General features: G+C 48.5%; 1 protein-coding gene across 10 annotated transcripts in view; it reads right to left on the bottom strand.

The window, feature by feature from the left end:
- The window catches only part of Ankrd44 (ankyrin repeat domain 44), a 219,715-nt gene that overhangs the window by 89,847 nt on the left and 109,373 nt on the right, over positions 1–20,495 (bottom strand). For all 10 annotated transcript variants that reach the window (XM_075956578.1, XM_075956572.1, XM_075956576.1 and 7 more), the window contains exon 3: positions 8,874–8,952. In XM_075956578.1, coding sequence (XP_075812693.1) covers positions 8,874–8,952 — 79 coding nt within the window. The remainder of the gene's footprint in view (positions 1–8,873; positions 8,953–20,495) is intronic.

Here is a 20,495-nt window from a genome sequence, read left to right as displayed (position 1 = left end):
CTGTGAACGGGAAGGGGGAGAAGGCACCCACAATGGGTGAGAGGCGCCAGTTTGGGTCTTAGGATGGCAAAGAAGCTCATGAGGGTGGAAAGGAGGGACACGGATATCGAAAACTAGGAGGGCAGGGTAATGGGAGGACAAAAGCTGAGGGAGTGAGGCGAGCAGAAAGCAGAGGTGAAACACAGAGACTTCTAGAAAGGGAGCAGGAGACTTCCATGGGTAAATGTGAGCTACTGGTTAAGCCACAAACAAAAAGAAACAATGAATCACAGAACCGAGAGTGTTTTACTTTAGCTGAGAACAAAATCGTCAACAGCATTCGTCAGAGAAAACGGCCTAACCCTGCAAAGAGGTATCGCCCCTCTCAATTCCTCACTTTGAGGTGTCACCAGACACTTTTTTTTTTAACAGCCCAAGGTTATTGTAACAGGCTGAGGAGGTTGAGAGCAACTAATGAACTTAATTTTAAACCATGTTAAAACCTTGAAAGTTGATTTTACGGACTCCATCTTGTCTAAAAGGGTTGAAAGCCATCTACGTAGCTACATGGAGACCACACTAAAATGAGAAGCCCGCGTTAAGTGCTCTGAAGTGAAGTGGATAGGAAAGACATAGGATTTAGGGACAAAGTCTGAAGTTTGCATTCTGATGTCAGCAGCCAGTATTCCAAGGACTCGGAGTTTCTGGTCTCTAGAATAAGGGTCCCACACACCAGGACTGCCAAGTTGGTTCTACTGGGGGCTCGGGAGTGTCAGATGGAGGTGAGGATTCTTCACAAGTCAGAAAGCACTAGAAAATTATTAGCAGTTCTTGTTGCAAAATCCCCTTGCTATGTCGCCCACCCCCGAGGTGGATGGTGAAGATTTCCGAAGGCAGTAACAACTGTGGAGCGATGCCATCAACTGCCAACTGTGAGACGTACAGACAAGCATACTCTTCTAAGTTCTCAATGGAATGTTTTACATTTATCTTATGTGCTCGGGTGTTTACTTGCATGTTACATGTACACCGTGTGCACAGCTGTTATTCACAGAGGTCAAAAGGGGGTGCTCCAGGGCCCCCTGGAACTGGAGACACTGAGATCTGCCTGTACCACGTGAGGGCTGGGACCCAAGTCTATGTCTCCTGCAACAGCCAACAAAGAGCTCTAAAGCTTGGAGCTGCTGATCGATTCATCTCTCCAGGCTCCAAATGCACGATTTTTAATGTTCGTTTTCTTTCCATTTATTTGTGTGTATGTACATGTGGAAGCCAGAGTTCTTGCCTCCCACTACGTAGGTTCTTGGCGTCCAAAGACAAAACTTAGATCGTGAGGCTTGGTGCTTGGTGGTGAACACCTTTACCCACTAAATCATCTTGCTTGCCCTGCGAACACGTCCTTTTTCTTTCTTAGAAGGAGTTGGGGGAGGGGGCCACACACGCACATGCGTGACACGTGTGTGGGAGCCCACGGAGGTGAGGGAGGAGCCACACACGCACATGTATGCCATACGTGTGTGGGAGCCCACGGAGGACGAAAGAGTTGAGATCCCTTGAGCTGGAGTCATGAGCAACTGTGCATCCCCTCACGTGGGTGCTGGGAACTGAACTCGCGTCCTCTGGGAGAGCAGCAAGGACTCTCACCTGCTGGGGTTTCCCTCCAGCCTCATCAAGCATAGTTTTAAAAGAGAGACTCAAGCAAGTGTTAAAGTGGAAGAAGAAAACGAAGGTAGCCAACATTGACACGTGATCTCCACATGCACAAACCAAACCCACATGCATATAAACACATGGATACAAACACACACACACACACACACACACACACACCACATACACACAGAAATACCAAAATACTCTCCTGAAATTATTTTGCTTTGTTCTTTGAGATCAGGTTTCACTCTGTAGTGCAAGCTGACCTGGAACTCACTGTGTAGTCCAGGCTGGTCTTGAACTCACAACAGCCTTCAGAGTTCAGCCTTTCCAGTCCTGTAGTTACAGCTATGTGCTACCATGCCTGGCTAAAACTTAAAATAAGTGTGTGGGGAAGGGGGTTTCACATGAAATTGTTCTCACACTCTGACCTCCCCTGTTCCACTTAATAAGATATATTTTACATCTATCCAGGTCGACAAAGAATGAGTCAATTCCTTTTCATTGCTACACGTATTCCAGTGTAAATAAGTCACATCTCTTCAGACAGCTCCTCTGTCAATAGCTTCCTTATTCCCAATAGCTTTCCAGAGACGACAAAAATGGGCATTCATACCACGTCGCTCTGATGGAGATGTGTAAGCTTTCATCTAGGGCAGATAACTGAAGAGGAATCATGGATAGCACACGCTTTCTCTCTAACGGTGTCCTCGGCTGTGCAGAGCCTGGCAATTTACACCCGGTGTCTGAGTGCTTGGTTTCCCGGGTCTTCATGAGTGCTCTATCTTACCAGTCACCTTAAGTGTGACGAATCTGAATTAATAACGCTGAATTATGCACTTAAAATACACTTGAAGGGGAGAGAGCACATTATATCCCAAAAGGTGCATGGAGAGAAACTTCAGGAGGCAGGAGGTTACCTCGTTTTGATTACAGCAATTATTTCATGAGTGTGTATGCATATGCTTTAACTCAAATTATTTGTGCGTGTGTGTGTGCATGTGTGTGTGTGTGTGTGTGTATGTGTGGTATAGAATACTGATCATACTTTGGTAAAGCTCCTTTAAAATAAGTTTTAAAATATTGCAAATCTAGCCGGGCGGTAGTGGCGCACGCCTTTAATCCCAGCACTTGGGAGGCAGAGGCAGGCGGATCTCTGTGAGTTCGAGACCAGCCTGGTCTACAAGAGCTAGTTCCAGGACAGGCTCCAAAACCACAGAGAAACCCTGTCTCGAAAAAAAAAAAAATATTGCAAATCTAGTTAGAAGAAAATAGTAAGCTTAAACATTTTCTACTGTTTTTTCCTGTTTGCAATACATTTTCTGAGAATTATTTGGTTCATATTCTCTGCCTATTTCCCCCATATAATTCGCATTGTTATTGTTATCACTGTTATATACAGATTACATTTAGTTTTGTGCAGATTCTACCATGGCTTTCAATGTTAAAACCGTCAGGAGGAGGCAAAAGCCCCTTGCCTGTTGGGCCTGGGACTAGTATAGTGCAGGGTCTACCAGCACAGGCGCTGTCAGGTGCAGCCTCAGAGGAGCTTGAGAAGTGGAAAATTCATATTTGGGCGGAAGAAACTGCTTCTTTAGTTGCTGAATAAATGTGCCCTCAATTCTGCCACTCAGGCTCCGCCTAGAGGCTGGCTGAGCAGCTGCCAGAACAGCCCCTTCTTCCCTACCAGGAGCTATGGCAAAAGCAGTGTTACTGCATGCTCCCCCTCCCACTGCCATCTCTCCCTGGCTCCCCATCCTCTTCCTCTGGACACCTTGGGGAGTCTTATTCACCTCTTGGGGCGGGGGGGGGGAGCGGCAGAGGGTTTGGGCTTTATTGAATATTCATAACTGACTTTTCCAAAGGAATCCCTGTGTTTCCACCTGCCCGTCAGCGCCATTGTACCCTGAAAGACGCAGTCTGCACGGCTAATGATTTAAAGGCCAAAGCTCTTTTGCCCAAAGGCACTACAATCCTTAATCGTGAAAACAGGTATTAGATATTATGGACTCTAGAAACAAGAGCTCGGCTGAAGATTACCGAGCACAATTCTAACCACCACTCAAGCACGGGCTTCATTTTGTCCCTGTCAGCTCTCCTTCCTCGTCCCGAGGGATGGGGAGCAAAGGGACCCTGGCATCCTTTCCAGAGGCAATGTTTCTGCTCTTTTAGCCTTGTCATCTAGGAAGAAGAGGACGGGGACAAAAAGCAGTGAGGTGATGCAGACGGATGAGTGACAGACGATTCTTACTGATCAAAGACAGTAATCAATTCAGAAGGCAAGTCTGTCCCAAGGCCAGGTAGTCAGCTTATTGAGGAAGGGAAACATTCGAGAAAGAGTTTATGAAACACGATTATAATACAATGCAGTTGCATTGCTATTTGATTTTTCTTTCTGCCAAACAGGCCGGATCTTCCTGCAGCTCAGGAGTCCGGTCACCATAGAAACGTACATGCTAATGTCACGTGCATGGCAACTGCCTGAAACATTTTTCAAGCTCTTCTTCGAGTTGTTGCCAGGGCCAAAATGCAGCGTGTTGTTTAACATGGCACCAGATTTGTGTCTAGAATCAGCTCTGATTTGTTTCATCGCAATCTTTACCAGATATAAAAAAAAATCCATTCACAAAGAACAAATATCTGTTAGGCATGTAGGAGTAACAGAACCTCGGGCTACCAGCTCTGCGAGCAGCCGACACCAGACTATGAAGCATGATTGCAAATAAATGCATAAATAAAAACACAAGAAATCACCTTGCAAAACTATTATTTGTTCGGTGGCATAGATTCTAGCAAATGCATTTATTTTTATGTGTGTGTCTGTGCAGGCATGGAGCTGGTGTGAGTGTGTATGTGCGTGTGCGTGTGTGTGTGTGCCAGTACATGTGTGTGGAGGCCACGGGTCAAGCTCTAAGACGGTTCCTCATCATCTGCTCACCTTGGGTTTTGTGACAAGGTCTCTCACTAGGACCTGGGACTCACCAGTGAGGCTGTCCTGGCTGGCCAGCAAACCTGGGATCCTACTGTCTCCACTCCTTTGGTTCTGGGACTACACACACACACACACACACACACACGCACATGCACACGCACACACACCACCAAGCCCGGTTATTTGCACAGCTGCTGAAGATCAGGCTTCGGTCCTGTGCTTAACAGCAAGCATCTTTACTGACGGAGCTACCTCCCCAGACCCTGTAGTGAGTTTATTCTGTGTTCTGTAGGCAGACCTGACAAACACTCCAGTTTCTTCCTCCAACCCAAGACTCGCACCATTGCCCTTGTTCTTCCTGGATTTTTCCGTAAGATATTTCTCTGTGTTAATTTTCCTGGGGGGTCTGCTTTCCTTACCGCGACCCTGACCTCAGTGCTCAGTGTTCCTCCACTGACTGACCCCCCCACCCCCTGCCCCGCCCGTGCCCTGGCGCCCCACACCTGCCTCCATCCTGACCTGGCCAGAAATCCAACCCGAGTGAGCTACAGACAGGATAAGAAGGTGGAAGGAATCCGCCAGATCTGTGTATCATGAGCCCTGCCCCTGCTCCAAAACAGCGTCCATTCAGAAACACCCAGTGTTCCCTTGGCCCAGTTAATAGGAGACAAAGTCGGTGACGACTTAGTGAGTTTGGGTTTCGGCAAGCTCTGGGAGTTTACCCAGCAACAGGGAGCACAGCTGTAAGAAGCTCTTCTGGCAAGGCTAAATTATTTGTCCAACATGGGAATCATTAGCGCCTCATTCATTATGAAATGAGGAAACCGTGTGACAGGGTTTCCCGAAGGGTCAGCTGCCAGATGAGATCTCAGAACTGAAGTCACTACAGCCATGCGCTATTTCTTTAGGGACATAAAATACAAATTGAATAAAAGTCCTTTCAGGGAGAAACGAAAGCCACACCACCCGCCAAAGTTGGCATCCGTCGAACAAAATTGCTAAAGAGTGTTCTCAATTGGGTGGGCAGAAGGGAGCGAGGCAGAGAAAAACTCCACAGCAAACTAAACCAAAGTTATGCTAAAAACACGAACAGATCAGCAATTCTAAGACTAAACAGGTGTGCAGCCCAAGACACTACAACAGCTTCCCCTGACTCGCCTGATCAGCCGCGGGTGCAGAGACATCGAGAAGTCTACGCTACGTGAAGGTGGCATGAAGTGATGCTGAGTGACACTGGTCCCATATGGGGACCCTCATGATGCAGAATTAAAGCCTCCCTTTTAAAGGCGAGGACGGAGGAGCATAAAGTTGAGGCTTTACTGTTCTAAGTCACTCCCCACTCCCATTCTCCTGCCCTTTGCCTGTGATTCTCTCTCTCTCTCTCTCTCTCTCTCTCTCTCTCTCTCTCTCTCTCTCTCTCTCTGTGTGTGTGTGTGTGTGTGTGTGTGTGTGTGTGTGTGTGTGTATGCACGTGTGCGTGTGTGTGCATGTGGAGGGAGGTTCCTGCCAAAGCCAAAAGATGGTGTCAGGTCACAACTGACAGTTGTGAGCTGCCTGTGCTGGGTGCTTGCACCTGAACTCAGGCCCTTTGGAGCCGCAGCCAGTGCGCTGAACCAAGGACCCATCTCTGCAGCCTCTGAGACACCCTTTAACCCAGGTTGAACACCCCTTATCCAAACTGCCTGAGCCCAGAAGTGCTGCAGATTTTGAATTTGGAGGAAAGGATTTTGTTCTATTTGACCCCAGACGACACACGACGTTTTCGTCTGCCTTGTATATACCTTAGAGATACGTTAGCGTCTTTGCATTCTGATAGCACCCCGTCTCGTTAAGCCAGGTGAGGATTAATTAATTTCCCAATGGCGGCACCCTGTCAGCACCTGGAACACTCAGAGTTCAGGCATTCAGATGAGAAAATGCTCATCTTGGTGACAATATTGTTACTGGGGATCACTGGGTGTTATTATCACCTGATGCTTATTTTACACATAGGTTCTGTCCACAGTTTTCCCTGGACCAGATTTCAGCTGCTAGGATAACTGTCCAGGTATGCACTGGCTCCTGGCTATGGTCTGTGCCAGCACCACACAATGCGTGCTTGTTTGGAACACAGCCCAGAACGCCCTCCGGCTGCCAAAAGAAAGATCTGCTCTGGAGAGTAAAAAATGCCCACGATCCAACCCTGCTAAGGCACGCTTGACTTCGCAAACATTTCCTCGTTTCCTGGAAAGGCTCACCCGAGGAATAGAGCACCGTACACCTGGGAGCAACACGAGCCTTCCTGTGCACACAGCACGGCTCCGTCTTTACCATGGTGCACGGCACACCTGTCAGAGACACACACCCACTCTCGTCTTGGCATTGCGCACTTTGGAATGCTGGCATTTCCCTTGGCTATTGCAGACAGAGGGGAAAGCTTAGTCCAGGCCTTTTGCCTCCTTAGTGACAGCATTTCCTCCAGATTTTAATCTCGTCAGACAAAATCAGGAGAAAGGAAAGCAGTCAGCATGGATACAGTCTATAGCAAGGGCTACATACAGTCTACAGCGAGGCCTGCATACAGCCTACAGAGAGGCCTACATACAGTCTACAGCAAGCCTGCATACAGTCTACAGCGAGGCCTACATACATCTACAGCAAGGGCTACATACAGTCTATAGCGAGGCCTACATACCGTCTACAGAGAGGCCTGCATACAATCTACAGCGAGGCCTGCATACCGTCTACAGAGAGGCCTACATACAGTCTACAGCGAGGCCTGCATACCGTCTACAGAGAGGCCTGCATACCGTCTACAGCAAGGCCTGCATACAGTCTACAGCAAGCCTGCATACAGTCTACAGCGAGGCCTACATACAGTCTACAGCAAGCCTGCATACAGTCTACAGCGAGGCCTACATACATCTACAGCAAGGGCTACATACAGTCTACAGCAAGGCCTGCATACAGTCTACAGTGAGGCCTACATACATCTACAGCAAGGGCTACATACAGTCTATAGCAAGGCCTGCATACCGTCTACAGCAAGGCCTGCATACAATCTACAGAGAGGCCTACATACAGTCTACAGCGAGGCCTGCATACCGTCTACAGAGAGGCCTACATACATCTACAGAGAGGCCTGCATACCGTCTACAGAGAGGCCTACATACATCTACAGCGAGGCCTGCATACAGCCTACAGAGAGGCCTGCATACCGTCTACAGAGAGGCCTGTGTACCGTCTACAGAGAGGCCTACATACAGTCTACAGCGAGGCCTGCATACCGTCTACAGAGAGGCCTGCATACCGTCTACAGAGAGGCCTGCATACCGTCTACAGAGAGGCCTGCATACCGTCTACAGAGAGGCCTGTACACCGTCTACAGAGAGGCCTGCATACCGTCTACAGAGAGGCCTGCATACAGTCTACAGAGAGGCCTGCATACCGTCTACAGAGAGGCCTACATACAGTCTACAGAGAGGCCTACATACAGTCTACAGCGAGGCCTGCATAGTCTACAGCAAGGTGTGTGCCCACTCTGTTCAGGTTCATTCCAGGGATTTGCCTGGCAAGCATTCGGATGAAAAACCACATAATGGTTTTGGAAAGCTATTTGATGAGCTGTCCTGAACACCCAAGAGTCTAGAAACAAAATCATTCATAACCTTAATCTGAGAAAATATTAAAAGTACAGAGAATGAAAAATAATCTCAGACCAGTAAAGAGAGAGATTGGATCTGGCATGATTCCCATATTTGCATCCATTTTTTAAAAACAAAAAGTATCTTATAAAGTTGGTGGGAGTCCATTTCATGCCTGGCCATGAGGATATTTTCAAACTCCACCTGCTCACTCAGAGAAACCTCTTTAGAAACTGACACGGCCTCTTCCATCTATTTTCATACCCTCATTGAAGCCATAACTGCCTAGAAGGAAACTAATATTATTTGTAGTACAATTTTAAATATATATTCAGATTGTATACACACTTTGTGCTACATATCATGTATAAACTCGTACAAAGTACATATATACATAGCATATGTGTTCATGTAGACCAGTTTTATTTTCTTACAATTAAAAACAAGATATCCAGATGTACTGTTTGTCTGTAATGCCAAGTCTGACAAGATGGATGGGAATGCTCACTTTAGTCAAGAATTGTTGCCAACAATGTCTTCTACTGTGTTTCATGTACAGATAAATTCTGATCAAATAAACTTTGATGGAGAAAGCAATTCTGTTCCATTCACCATAGTTGCTGTCTAGTAAACGGGCCATTCAAACTTCCATGAGCAGTTGGCTTTTGAATACAATAGCTACCTACCTGACAAAATCAGGAGTTCAATGATCTCTGCATCTCCCAGAAAGGCAGCCACGTGGAGCGGGGTTCGTTTCTCAGAATCCTAAAACAAACAGAATCAAAGTAGACACAGTCAGTGGCCGCTGGACCGTAGAGCAAGGTTTGACAGTCAACCTATGTATGCAAGTTTGTTTATTTGGTTGGTTTTTGGTTTTTCGAGACAGGGTTTCTCTGTAGCTTTGGAGCCTGTCCTGGAGCTAACTCTTGTAGACCAGGCTGGCCTTGAACTCACAGAGATCCGCCTGCCTCTGCCTCCCATATGTGTGTGAGTTTAACAAAAAAAAAAAAAACCCGGTACTGGTCATGAGAAACTCCTATACAAGTGGTTGGTAGGTTAAACAAATTACTTCCTAAAACAATACAGACTGTGGTTGCTGCCCCGGGGTTCCCCTCAAAAGATTAAGGACTGGCCCTATTGCTAAAGACACTGTACGCGTAGGGCACACATAGGACACAAGACACAGACTGTTTGAGCCAGATCTAAGCCGGCAGTCTCCTTCCTACAGCTGGCTTCCATGGCACCAAAAAGTACTATGTAAGATGCTGAGGAAGAGAAGCAAAACAGCCTACCCAGCTGCAATGCCATGAACCACAACAGTGACCAGCCTGGCAAGATGCCCCCAAAGGCACAACAGTGTGAATCTCCTATTGGTGGTAGCCAAGAGCTGTTTAAATGGACTTAAGGCCAATCAACAAGAGAGAAGGATGCTTGTACCAGACACCTAGCCAACCTCCCCACAGCTCATGAGTTCATAGATCTTACAAGACCACCCACTTCTGCCACTTTGCTAGGCTAGCACAACTGTGCAACTAGATTCTAAATCTTATCCTTATGCCCACGGGAAAGGCAGCCGTCACCCTCTTATCCAAGAGGTTCCTCTCTAAAGCAAGCTGAGACCACTGCAGAAAACCATAACCGAACACAGCGCAAAGACAATCGAGGAATTGTGCGAAGCCCAGCCGGTACACACGCATATCCATGCACACAAACATGCACACACATACACACACTTGCACACACGCATACACACATGCACTTACATATAAACATGTGCATGTGCACACACATGCCCATACGCATGTACATACACACAACTGCAGCACCGACGCCGTATCTACGGCTCAGGGAACATCACGTGAGAAAACTGGCTCAAATAGATGGGGAGGTGCATTCGAGATCCTACGGATACACAGCAGAGCCCAGGTTGGACCTTTAGCTGGCAGGCTCTAGTTGACGTCCTTGAGGAGGGATTTGATGCACGCCAAGAGGCAGCGTGATGACGCACGGGAAATATAGCCTCCCTGTCTCTAAATTGGAGGTAATATCTACTTTACAGGTCTAAAAGGAGTCCAGATGATGCAAATGAAGCCCCAAACAGAAGGGCCGTGCACAGCAAGAGCGCCACACGGGGACACTAATGTCAGTGTGCAGAGACAGAGACATGAAGACGGCGGTCTGTGACGACGACTATGACGAACCGTGGCACGTGGCGGAAAGCTCGGGCAGTCACGTGACCGTGGCGACTCTTGGAGCTGCATCAACCCAGCCTTGGAAATAAAGCTGCCCTGTTTAAAATAGTGTGCGCTAGCGTGAGAAGAGGGTGCATTCATTTGGGCAATGAACTATAAAACCCCTCCAAGGTTGAGATTTCCTGGAAGAAAGTCCTTACGCCGGCGGCATCTCAGACGCTTGGTCATACTGAGCTGAGCGGTCCACAAGCATGGCCTCTTCCACAGCCTCCCATGATGCCTTGGGATTCCTGGTACTCACCAGTGATTCTGTCTCTCCTGCTACCACTTGCCTGTCTAATGGACCTAACCACCCTCTATTAGCCCAGGGATATTACTCTCACGGTCCAGGCCCTCCCTTTCCCTCTTGTTTTTCAGACTTCTGCCCCGTGCATCCCAAGTCTGAATCAGGCGGCAGGCAGGGACGTGACAGGCTCTGCTTTTCAAGCCATGTTAGCTGTTGGAAGACTGGGAAGTGGTTTTATGGGCTGACACTAAGTGAACAGAGAGGGGAGCGTGAATTACACAGAAACATACGCTTGTGCGTGCAGGCAATACTACTGAGAACAGAGCAGTCTGTAACTGGAAAACAACGGTAGACGTCGGAGAAGCGGAGAAGTCGTTTGGTTATATCACCATGGTGAGCCCTAGTCTCCATAATAAAGGTCCGCTGTCTGAAAATCTACATGCTAATGTAAGGACCAAGTATATTCTTACAGGCAGTAAACTACAAAAGCATCTAAGACACAAATATTTTCCTTCTTCCACCGATTCACCCTACAAATATTTGTGACCCTAACTTCTCACTTTCTCTGAATCCTCACTATGCCCACTTACCTTTTGTTCTTGGGCATTAGGACAACAGTTTTATAACTGCACGCTCTTCGGGGAACTGAATTAGATCCAGGGCTTGGTCGAGCAAACTCAACCTGGCCCAAGTGATTTAAGCAATGAGAACCCTAGCTCAGATGATGACTTCATCTACCCTGAAGGAAATTAATACCCCATTTGAGAACTTGGACTCAAATGAAAAGAAATTCCAGCCTCTCTCCCCGCCTTGCAGATTTGGTTGGTCTATCATTACAAAACTGGAATTGCTAACTCCATGGTCCCTTATATGACACAGCATGTTCAAACTAAGGTTCCTAAAATTGTAGGAAGGTGTGTAGGAGTATAAGGTCATATTGTACAAACCCTTAAAATGAATCCAAGTGTTCCTATTAATATGCATTCAAAGGTTTCCGGCAGCTTGTGTAAGAACTACTCCAACTGACATTTCCCCCTTCAGCAACGTGGCAGACATGGAACCTGCCACATGGAACATTTCACCGAAGCAAAAGAAGACAGTCAGGAGCTAGAAAGACCTTAGCTAAATGCAGTACATCTTCATTGCTGCCCAAGGTTGCTAACGCACGCTCTTCGGCAAGGAGCATGCAATGTAAAGGGCCATGAGCCAAGGCTGAATAACAGAGTTACAGCATCACTGTGCTCAATAAGTCAGAACTCACGGGCTGTGGCACGTCACTTTGTCATAAGCTGAACCAGCGGTGTCAGAGGCTCAGCCATAGGAGGCGAGGATAGATGGAGGAAGGGGGACACCAGTCAGGATGCTACTAGAAAGGAGTTCTAAGATACGACACTAACGTGTCTGAAAGAGGCAAGCCTATCCGGTGACCATACCATGCATTCATTTCACTTTCCCCAAACTGCTTGATTCTAAAGCATCCCTACCAGGGGAGACGCACCACGGTGTTCTCAAATTTTATTATCTTCATTTAAAAGAAAAGGAATATAAGCCCTGCCTTGGTTATAGGATTCATCCAAACACAGCAAATTAATGTTGAAGTTTTATGTGTCATGATCCCAATGTGAAATACTCTTCTTAATAAAAATGAAAGCAAGGATATCATCTTAGACGTTCCCTTGGCAGTCTAAAATCCTTTTGTTCTAGTTTATTTGCTGTTGCTATGGTAAACACCACTACCAATATCAGCTTGGAGAAAAAAGGGTTTATTGGGCTTCTACTTCCAGTCACAATCCATCACTGAGGGAAGGCACAGCAAACTCAAACAGACGCCGTGAAGGAATGCTGCCTACCTTCTCAAGATCAGCTAACTTTCTTACACAGCCCGGATCTACCTGCCTGAGGATGGCACCGCCCACAGTGGGCGTGGCCCTCCCATATCCATCAAAGCACTCTCTCGTAGGCGTGGCCACAGGTCAATCTGATGGAGTGAAGGAGGCAATTCTCAAATCATCTTCTTCCCAGATGAAATAGGTTATGTTGAGTTGACAATAAAAACTAACCAGGAGAGATTTCCTCTTGAGTCCTCCCAAAAATCCTGGGGCGGGGCAGGGGAAGCTGATGAGTATCTAGAAGGTGCAGTAAACATCCTTAGAATGGAGCTGACGATAAATTAAATAGAAGGAGGCCAGGAATGGAAAGTGACTTGGGAAGCCAGGCTGGAAGCAGAAGTTGCTTTTCCAGCCTGGGATGCGGATGCACCAAGCCGGTCCTTCAAGCCCATTCCTGGGTGTGGGAGACGGAACGCAGAACTGGAACACAGACCTTCACCTGAGAAATGGCCTTTGAAATGGAAGCTGGGCTGGCAGGAAAGCCAAGTTTTCACACAGGCAGCTGGCAGGGGGGCACCTTGTCCTTGGCTCCTGATGAGGGATGGAAACTCTCCAATATGCATCAATATTCCCAGGATTTTCCCCTCTGTGGTTCAGGATTTTGAATTTATAATATCTGTGTAATACAAGAACTTTCAAATGAAAAATAAGTATAAAACTTAGTTCTCATTGGAGAGATAAGTCCTCTGTTCAGAGAATCTGGGACACCATAGATGAAATCTCCCCTGGACAGAAAACCCCTGTGGAAACAACTCTAACCCGACTTTATGCAGCTTGGCAATTCAAAACTGTTATTTTCTCAGACGGACTAAGAGCCCTTAGGATCCTCACGTGATCATCTGGTTCCTGGGAGCAAACAGAAGGCAAGGATAGAGCCCTTTGCTACAGACATCTCAAATACCTTTATCCTCAGCACAAGAGGAGACACAGAGATGCCCCGTCCCACAGCCGGCATAAACACTGGCTGTTTGTGTGAATGGCTGGTTTACTGCTAGCGGCACACTTTATTGAATTTACATATTCATGATTTCTCCCGTGAACGCAGCTTGCATTGCATCTGACTGACCATCTCTCCAGCACGTCTGTGCTCTGCCTCTTTTCACAGGGAGACCTGCTGACTCACACCCGTGCTGAGCCTCACAGCTTGGCAAGACACCCTGCCCTGACCTGCTTCCTGCCGCCAGCCACCGAAGTGTTACATGCGCAGGCTTGAAATGCCCCAGAGACCCCATCACCATTAGCAGCTGCCTTAGCTCCCAGCATTTTCTCAAAGCCCATAATCTTTTCTTATTGTTGCTCAGCACTGGGGATTGAACCTAGGGCTTCACCCTTGCTCAGTAAAATGTTCTACCACTGAGCTACATCTCCGGCCCCATGCCCTTTTGTGGTTGGGGGTGAAATGGGATCTCATGCAGGCCAGGCTGGCTTTGAACTCACTATGTAACCAAGGCTGGTCTTCAACTCCAATCTTCCTCCCGAGGATGAGAGGCATACACTATCGTGACTAGCTCCCAGCCCTCTTTGTACTTTTCTCTTTTTTTGGTTTTTTGAGACAGGGTTTCTCTGTGGCTTTGGAGCCTGTCCTGGAACTAGCTCTGTGGACCAGGCTGGTCTCGAACTCACAAGAGATCTGCCTGGCTCCGGGGGTGTACTTTTCATTTTGAAATACACCCTCACTAAATTGCCGACTGGCCGGCCTTGAATCCACTCTGTAGTCCGGGTGGGCCTTGAACTTTTTTTTTAAAGATTTATTTATTTATTATGTATACAGTATTCTCGGTGTTCTGTCTGCATGTGTACCTGCAGGCCAGAAGAGGGCACCAGATCCCATTACAGATGGTTGTGAGCCACCATGTGGTTGCTGGGAATTGAACTCAGGACCTTTGGAAGAGCAGGCAATGCTCTTAACAACTGAGCCATCTCTCCAGCCCTGGGCCTTGAACTTTTAATCTTCCTGCCTTACCCTTCCGAGTAGCAGGGATTGCTGGCCCAAGTTTCTGTATTTTTTTTTTAATGTTAATCTTGGATTGTGCCCCAGCTTCACCCCCAAGTATGTGTTTTCGCTTTAAGCTGCTCCAACATGGCTTCTCTGATGACAAGATGTTTAGCTTTTAGTCCCTGAATGCCACTGGACAAAACATGTGTTATAACCTTTGCCCTACTTTTTATACACCATTTTATATCCCCTTCTACTGCCCATCCTGCCAAATCCAGTCAATTCCAGTCCAGTGGAAGTGGAGAAATGTGATACTCTGACACCCAGTCCAATGGAAGTGGAGAAACGTGATACTCTGACACCCAGTCCAATGGAAGTGGAGAAACGTGATACTCTGACACCCAGTCCAGTGGAAGTGGAGAAACGTGATACTCTGACACCCAGTCCAGTGGAAGTGGAGAAACGTGATACTCTGACACCCAGTCCAGTGGAAGTGGAGAAACGTGATACTCTGACACCCAGTCCAGTGGAAGTGGAGAAACGTGATACTCTGACACCCAGTCCAATGGAAGTGGAGAAACGTAATACTCTGACACCCGAACCATTGGAGAAGCAGCAGGAACATCTGCTACGAGGACAATGTGACCCCAAAGCCACAGAGTATGGAGTCCTTGATTGGAGGGTCTGCAGTTGCTCTGAAGAAGTCTCTTCACACCCAGCTTCATGCCCTGTCCTCTAGACCCCTCTTTTGGTTGCTCCACCATACGGCACGTGTCCCAAAAAGTAGCATCAATGTGGCCCAGGAAAAGCCCCCTAAATGAGCACTCTTGTGAGTTCAGTGATTTGTTAGACAGAGATATCAACTCTGAGGGTTTTTAAGTCTATGTTTATCTCTAGCTAGCCTCGGCATACGTACGGAACGATTAGAGGCCCCACTGAAGTAAAACTTCTGGTACCAAACAGTCCAGGCATGGGAAACGGGGATGCTAGAACCTATCATTGGGATTAAAAGGCACGGTTGGTGATGCTCACGAACAGGCCAGAGCAAGCCCGGAGCTGGGGTGGGAGGTGGGGAACACTGGCCCTGCTTCTAAAGACCAGAGGGCTGAAAGAGGAGTGGGGGAACAGCTCCATCCGAGGGCTTCCGAAAGAACAGGAAAAGGAAGCAAGATGGCAGTGTCGATGGAGCCTTTCTACTGTGAATTCTCAGAGACTGAGGTAGGCTGGGAGATTCAGTCCCCGGCCATGTCATGGGGCAAGAACCAGAGTTCTCAGGAAAGTCAGTTCAGAGGGGGAGAAGCTGCTGTATTCCCAACAGGGCTGGGCGGGGACTCTCTGCCGTTCTTGGATCACTAGAAGCCTGGCCTCAGACAGTGCCAACAGCCTGTGGGTAGCTGGACATCTCGAGGCACACAGGGTGGTGGACAGGCTGAAAGGGCAGGAGGGCACCGTTACTGTGTGCTACCAGGAATCCCAGGCAGCTGAGCCTCAAGGCTTTCTCCCTGTGGTACCAGGCTGTCCTCTGCAGGTGGGACACCACAGGGTCCGCGGTTCAGACACTCTGCCAGCCAAAGAGCTGTGCCCAAAGAGCCCTTCCCACAGCAGCGGCGAGGGCACCGCCACACCAGGGAAGGGATGCAAATGGTTAGAATGCTCCATCCAGTCTGGGAAAACACGGGCCATTTTTCCTACTACCCACCCTGCCTGCTGCTCCCCGCCCTTGCCGCAGCCCATGCCCTCCCCAGGACCTTCCCTGTGCTTGCCCTTCGGTCGGGTCTGCTTCTTAACCAGAACTGCCTTCCTCCGCATCTCTGCACCCAAGGTGCCCTATTTTAGTGGCCCAGCCACCTGGTCTGTGCTGTCTATCCACGTCAGGCAGTAACCACCTCTGGATGGCAGTACATCCTCACGGACTCCGTAGCTCAAGGGCTTAATTCAGCAATGACGCTGAGAGCCACATGGCATTGGGCAAGCTCCTCTCTAAGCCATCGTTTCTCTGTCAGATGAGCATCCAATACTCTCCTCCTGAACTGCAGGGTGAAACAATGTCTTTTAAGACACCTGGCCTTTTCCTGCTGGGTGGTTGGTTTTCAACAACCACGGCCCATTATGACAACCTGCCCTTTTACCCTCCCCCTAATGGGCTCCTTCTGGCTGGCTGAAGGGAAAAAGAGGTAAAGACAGGATGGGGGTGAAGGTGGATCTGGAAGAAGATGAAGGAGGCCCTGGCCGAGACTGGCCGAAACTCCAGAGGAGACGAAACGGCGTTCGTCAAACACGTGAAAGTAGCCTTGTCCGGGAATTCAGACAAACGCCTCCTGCAGTCGGTCCTGGGTCTAGAGAATCACAGGATTGGAGCTCGAAGGAAGGGGGATGGGGAGCTGGTGGGACAAGTCTCTCATCTTTGGTGAACGAAAGCTTCCCATCTCCACTACCGCTTGAAGTTAGCTACTGGGCGGCAGAAAAGTAGTGGGGCCAGCCACAGTGATCGGGTCACGCGAGGTGTCCCTGGCCTCCTGCCAGGGGTATCTGTGAGCTTGGACTGGGGACTGGTAGCCAGGGAGAAAGCACCCGAGGGGGTCCAAACACTAGGGACGCTTGGAAAACACTACACAGAGAAGACAATGAGCAAAGAGACCAGCTGTTGGAGCGGGGAAGTAAAACCCCTGGAAGCATCTAGTGGGGGGATGCAGCCGATGTGTAAGACAAGGGTACAACCGCACGCTCACACCTATAGCGGGAACCTGGTTATAGGAGGTGGCTCTTACATCTGGACTTTTTATACAGTGACCCTAAAATGACAAAGAAATCAGGGATCGTTATAAAATGAAAGAAGGATTTTTCTAAAATTCATGGTAACCTTGCAGAGGAAGAATGAATTGGTGTTTGCTCAACCTTCAAGTCCATATTCTAGCAAAGGCAACAAGCAAGTATTTAAGAGTTCATCAGGCTCCAAAAACCAAACCCTGAGTTTACCCACAGATCTGTTTGGTTATCACACATTTTTTTCCATATAAATTAGAATATCTTATTTTGGGTTGGCTCTGATGAAGGCAGTCCCTCATGCAGCCCCGAGCTCAGGCTGACCTCAAACTCGCCACAGCTGCCACACAGCTGCCACCATTGTCGGACACCCCCTTCATGTACTGGTACCGTCTCCGCGACTCCACAGCCTTTTGGTTGTCAAGCAAATCTGCACTTCTTTCCCAAGCACGCCCGTGTCTTCCCAAGAGAAATGCAACTGGGAATCACCAAGCTGCACCTGAAGACAGGCTCGGGGTATGCACAATGCCACCAACCGAAGTGTGCGGCTTCTGACACCAGGCATCATAATTTCACGGGGACAGGAAAGGCCCTGTTCTAGCGGGCTGACCATACTGTGTTTGTGCATTGCTGAAACAAAGATACCTGAGGCTGGGTGGAAAGGGGGTTTATTGGGAAAGTCCAAAGAGCACGATGTCACCATCTGGCTGAGTCCCAGCATGGGGAAGTAGAAAGGGGACAGGCCCCTGTAGAAGAGATCAAGGATGAGGGTGTCATGATGTTATCACAACCCCATCCTGTGTCAGCACCGAGAGACTGCACTAATCCATCTCTCGGGCCAAATCCCCCTTGGCCTAACCACTTCTAGCAGACCGTTAGAAGCTCCACCTCCCAAGAGAACCATGCTAGGAGTGAAGTTCCCAGTACACGGACCTTTGCGGGCTAAGCCATAGCCACACCACGCAGAAATGGGAAGAGTAGAGGTACTAGATCAAAGTCAGGGCTGCAAGAGAAGATGTTCCGGAAAGTAAGATGTGCTGATCTAGAAAGAGCCGTCCCTAGAGGATACTGACACTGGCTGTGTTCTCCCAGGGACGGGAGTCATCTCTCCACACTTCCTGGAGGATCCCTCACAGTGGGTGGGGACTGTGACATTCCCATCACACAGGAGACACGGGTGGGAACTGTAACATCACACAGGAGACACAGGTGGGAACTGTAACATCCCTGTCACACAGGAGACACAGGTGGGAACTGTAGCATCCCTGTCACACAGGAGACACAGGTGGGAACTGTAGCATCCCTGTCACACAGGAGACACAGGTGGGAACTGTAGCATCCCTGTCACACAGGAGACACGGGTGGGAACTGTAGCATCCCTGTCACACAGGAGACACAGGTGGGAACTGTAGCATCCCTGTCACACAGGAGACACAGGTGGGAACTGTAACATCACACAGGAGACACGGGTGGGAACTGTAACATCACACAGGAGACACAGGTGGGAACTGTAACATCACACAGGAGACACAGGTGGGAACTGTAGCATCCCTGTCACACAGGAGACACGGGTGGGAACTGTAGCATCCCCATCACACGGGAGACACAGAAGCCCAGTAGGCACATTTCCCAGCCTGGGGACACACAGCAGCTGTGGACAACAGAGCCACTGCCCGGGTAGCCCACTTACTACAGTTCAAGTCCACAGCCACCACTCTGACGCATCTCGTGAGAAGATTCATCCCCAGGTCACACGGGCTTCGTGGAAATATCTTTTAGGAACCCCAAATTTTCTCATACTATGAACCCCAAATTTTCTTCATACTCATGAAGTCAACTCTGCTGTTACATTGTTTTGTAAAAATTGAGTGAAGATAATATCATCCACGAAAAAGAAGGCCTGACATAGTCAAATAGCAGGGGAAGTGTTTAAGCTAGTGGGAAGTGACAGATGTGGGGGTTGGGTCTATTAACTGAGCCCCTGTGAGCTTAGGTGATGTCAATGTGTTCCCAACTGTACTGAGAAAAATGAAGCTTCCCAGGGTGATGAATACGCACATTAACGTTTGAAAAGCATGAGCTACCCGGTAGACACGAGATTACCATGGTTACCGTGGTTACCGTGGCACACGCCTTTAAGCTGTGTCCACTCTGAGGGAGCCCTGGGCTGGAAAGACACACGCCACACGCTTGCTCTCACGTGTGGATCCTAGCGTCACGATTTTAGGCTCCTGTGTTTATGTCGAAGCGAGCATCTGCAGAGACCAGGAAGTGAGACAGGAGCCACGGAAGGGGGGAACCTAAGGGAAAGGTCTCCGGTGGAGTGGGCGGTAACACACTGTGAAGCAGAGGTGAGAATACGAGGAAAGGTTCATAGGGTGTGGGATGGAGACAGGTGGGGGCCAGTGGGAGGGGCAACCAGGACTAAGGATGCATTTTTTCAAGCTGTATAGAGATCCTATTACTTCATCGGCGAACTAAAAAGTGAACGTTTTATTTAAGAAAGGACGCGAGCAGAAACACCCGGCACAGATGGAGAACGTTGTTCCCAGAAGCCATAAAGGCTTAGCTGGAACATCCCAGTGTGGGATGAGTTGTTAGCCAGGGCACCCCCAGACGACCCCAAAACACGAATAGCTAATGTCATAGTTCTTAGTCAAAACAAGATGGCAAGACCCTGTGGCTGGGGATAGCACACACTTTAGATTCAGGATAGAAATAAATCCAGCTGGAAATGAGCTGGGCACTTCCTCCCCACTGGCTAGGATTGTAGTGTCAGAAGGTACTACGTAAGTTATTATGGGAGGAGGGGAGAGGGCTCAGCAGTCTTACACAGCTGTGCGCCCTGAGTACTATAAAACCTACTGAGCTGCCAGGCAAGATGAGCCCATTAGTGCCAAGTGGCACGATTGTTTTGGAGATGACCAAATGCTTTCTAATCGGGCTGGAGGCCCACTGCACAGGACCTGGTACCTGGTACTGAGATCTGGTCAAAAGACCACAGATGTGAAGGTCACCAGCCCGGAAGATAATTTGCCATAACACTGTGCCAAAAGAGCATGAAGCCAAACAGCTTCTAAAGGCTTGCACTTAAATAAGTGGATTAATGTTTAAAAAAATAAATAATAAAAAATAGAACGTCTTAATAATTGCTGTATTCTTTTTTTGGATTTTCGAGACAGGGTTTCTCCGTAGCTTTTTGGTTCCTGTCCTGGAACTAGCTCTTCTAGACCAGGCTGGCC

Source organism: Microtus pennsylvanicus, chromosome 22 (assembly GCF_037038515.1).
Source record: "Microtus pennsylvanicus isolate mMicPen1 chromosome 22, mMicPen1.hap1, whole genome shotgun sequence".
NCBI lineage: Eukaryota > Metazoa > Chordata > Mammalia > Rodentia > Cricetidae > Microtus > Microtus pennsylvanicus.
The sequence above is the reverse complement of the archived record's forward strand: the minus strand, read 5'-3'. Positions and strand labels throughout refer to the sequence as shown.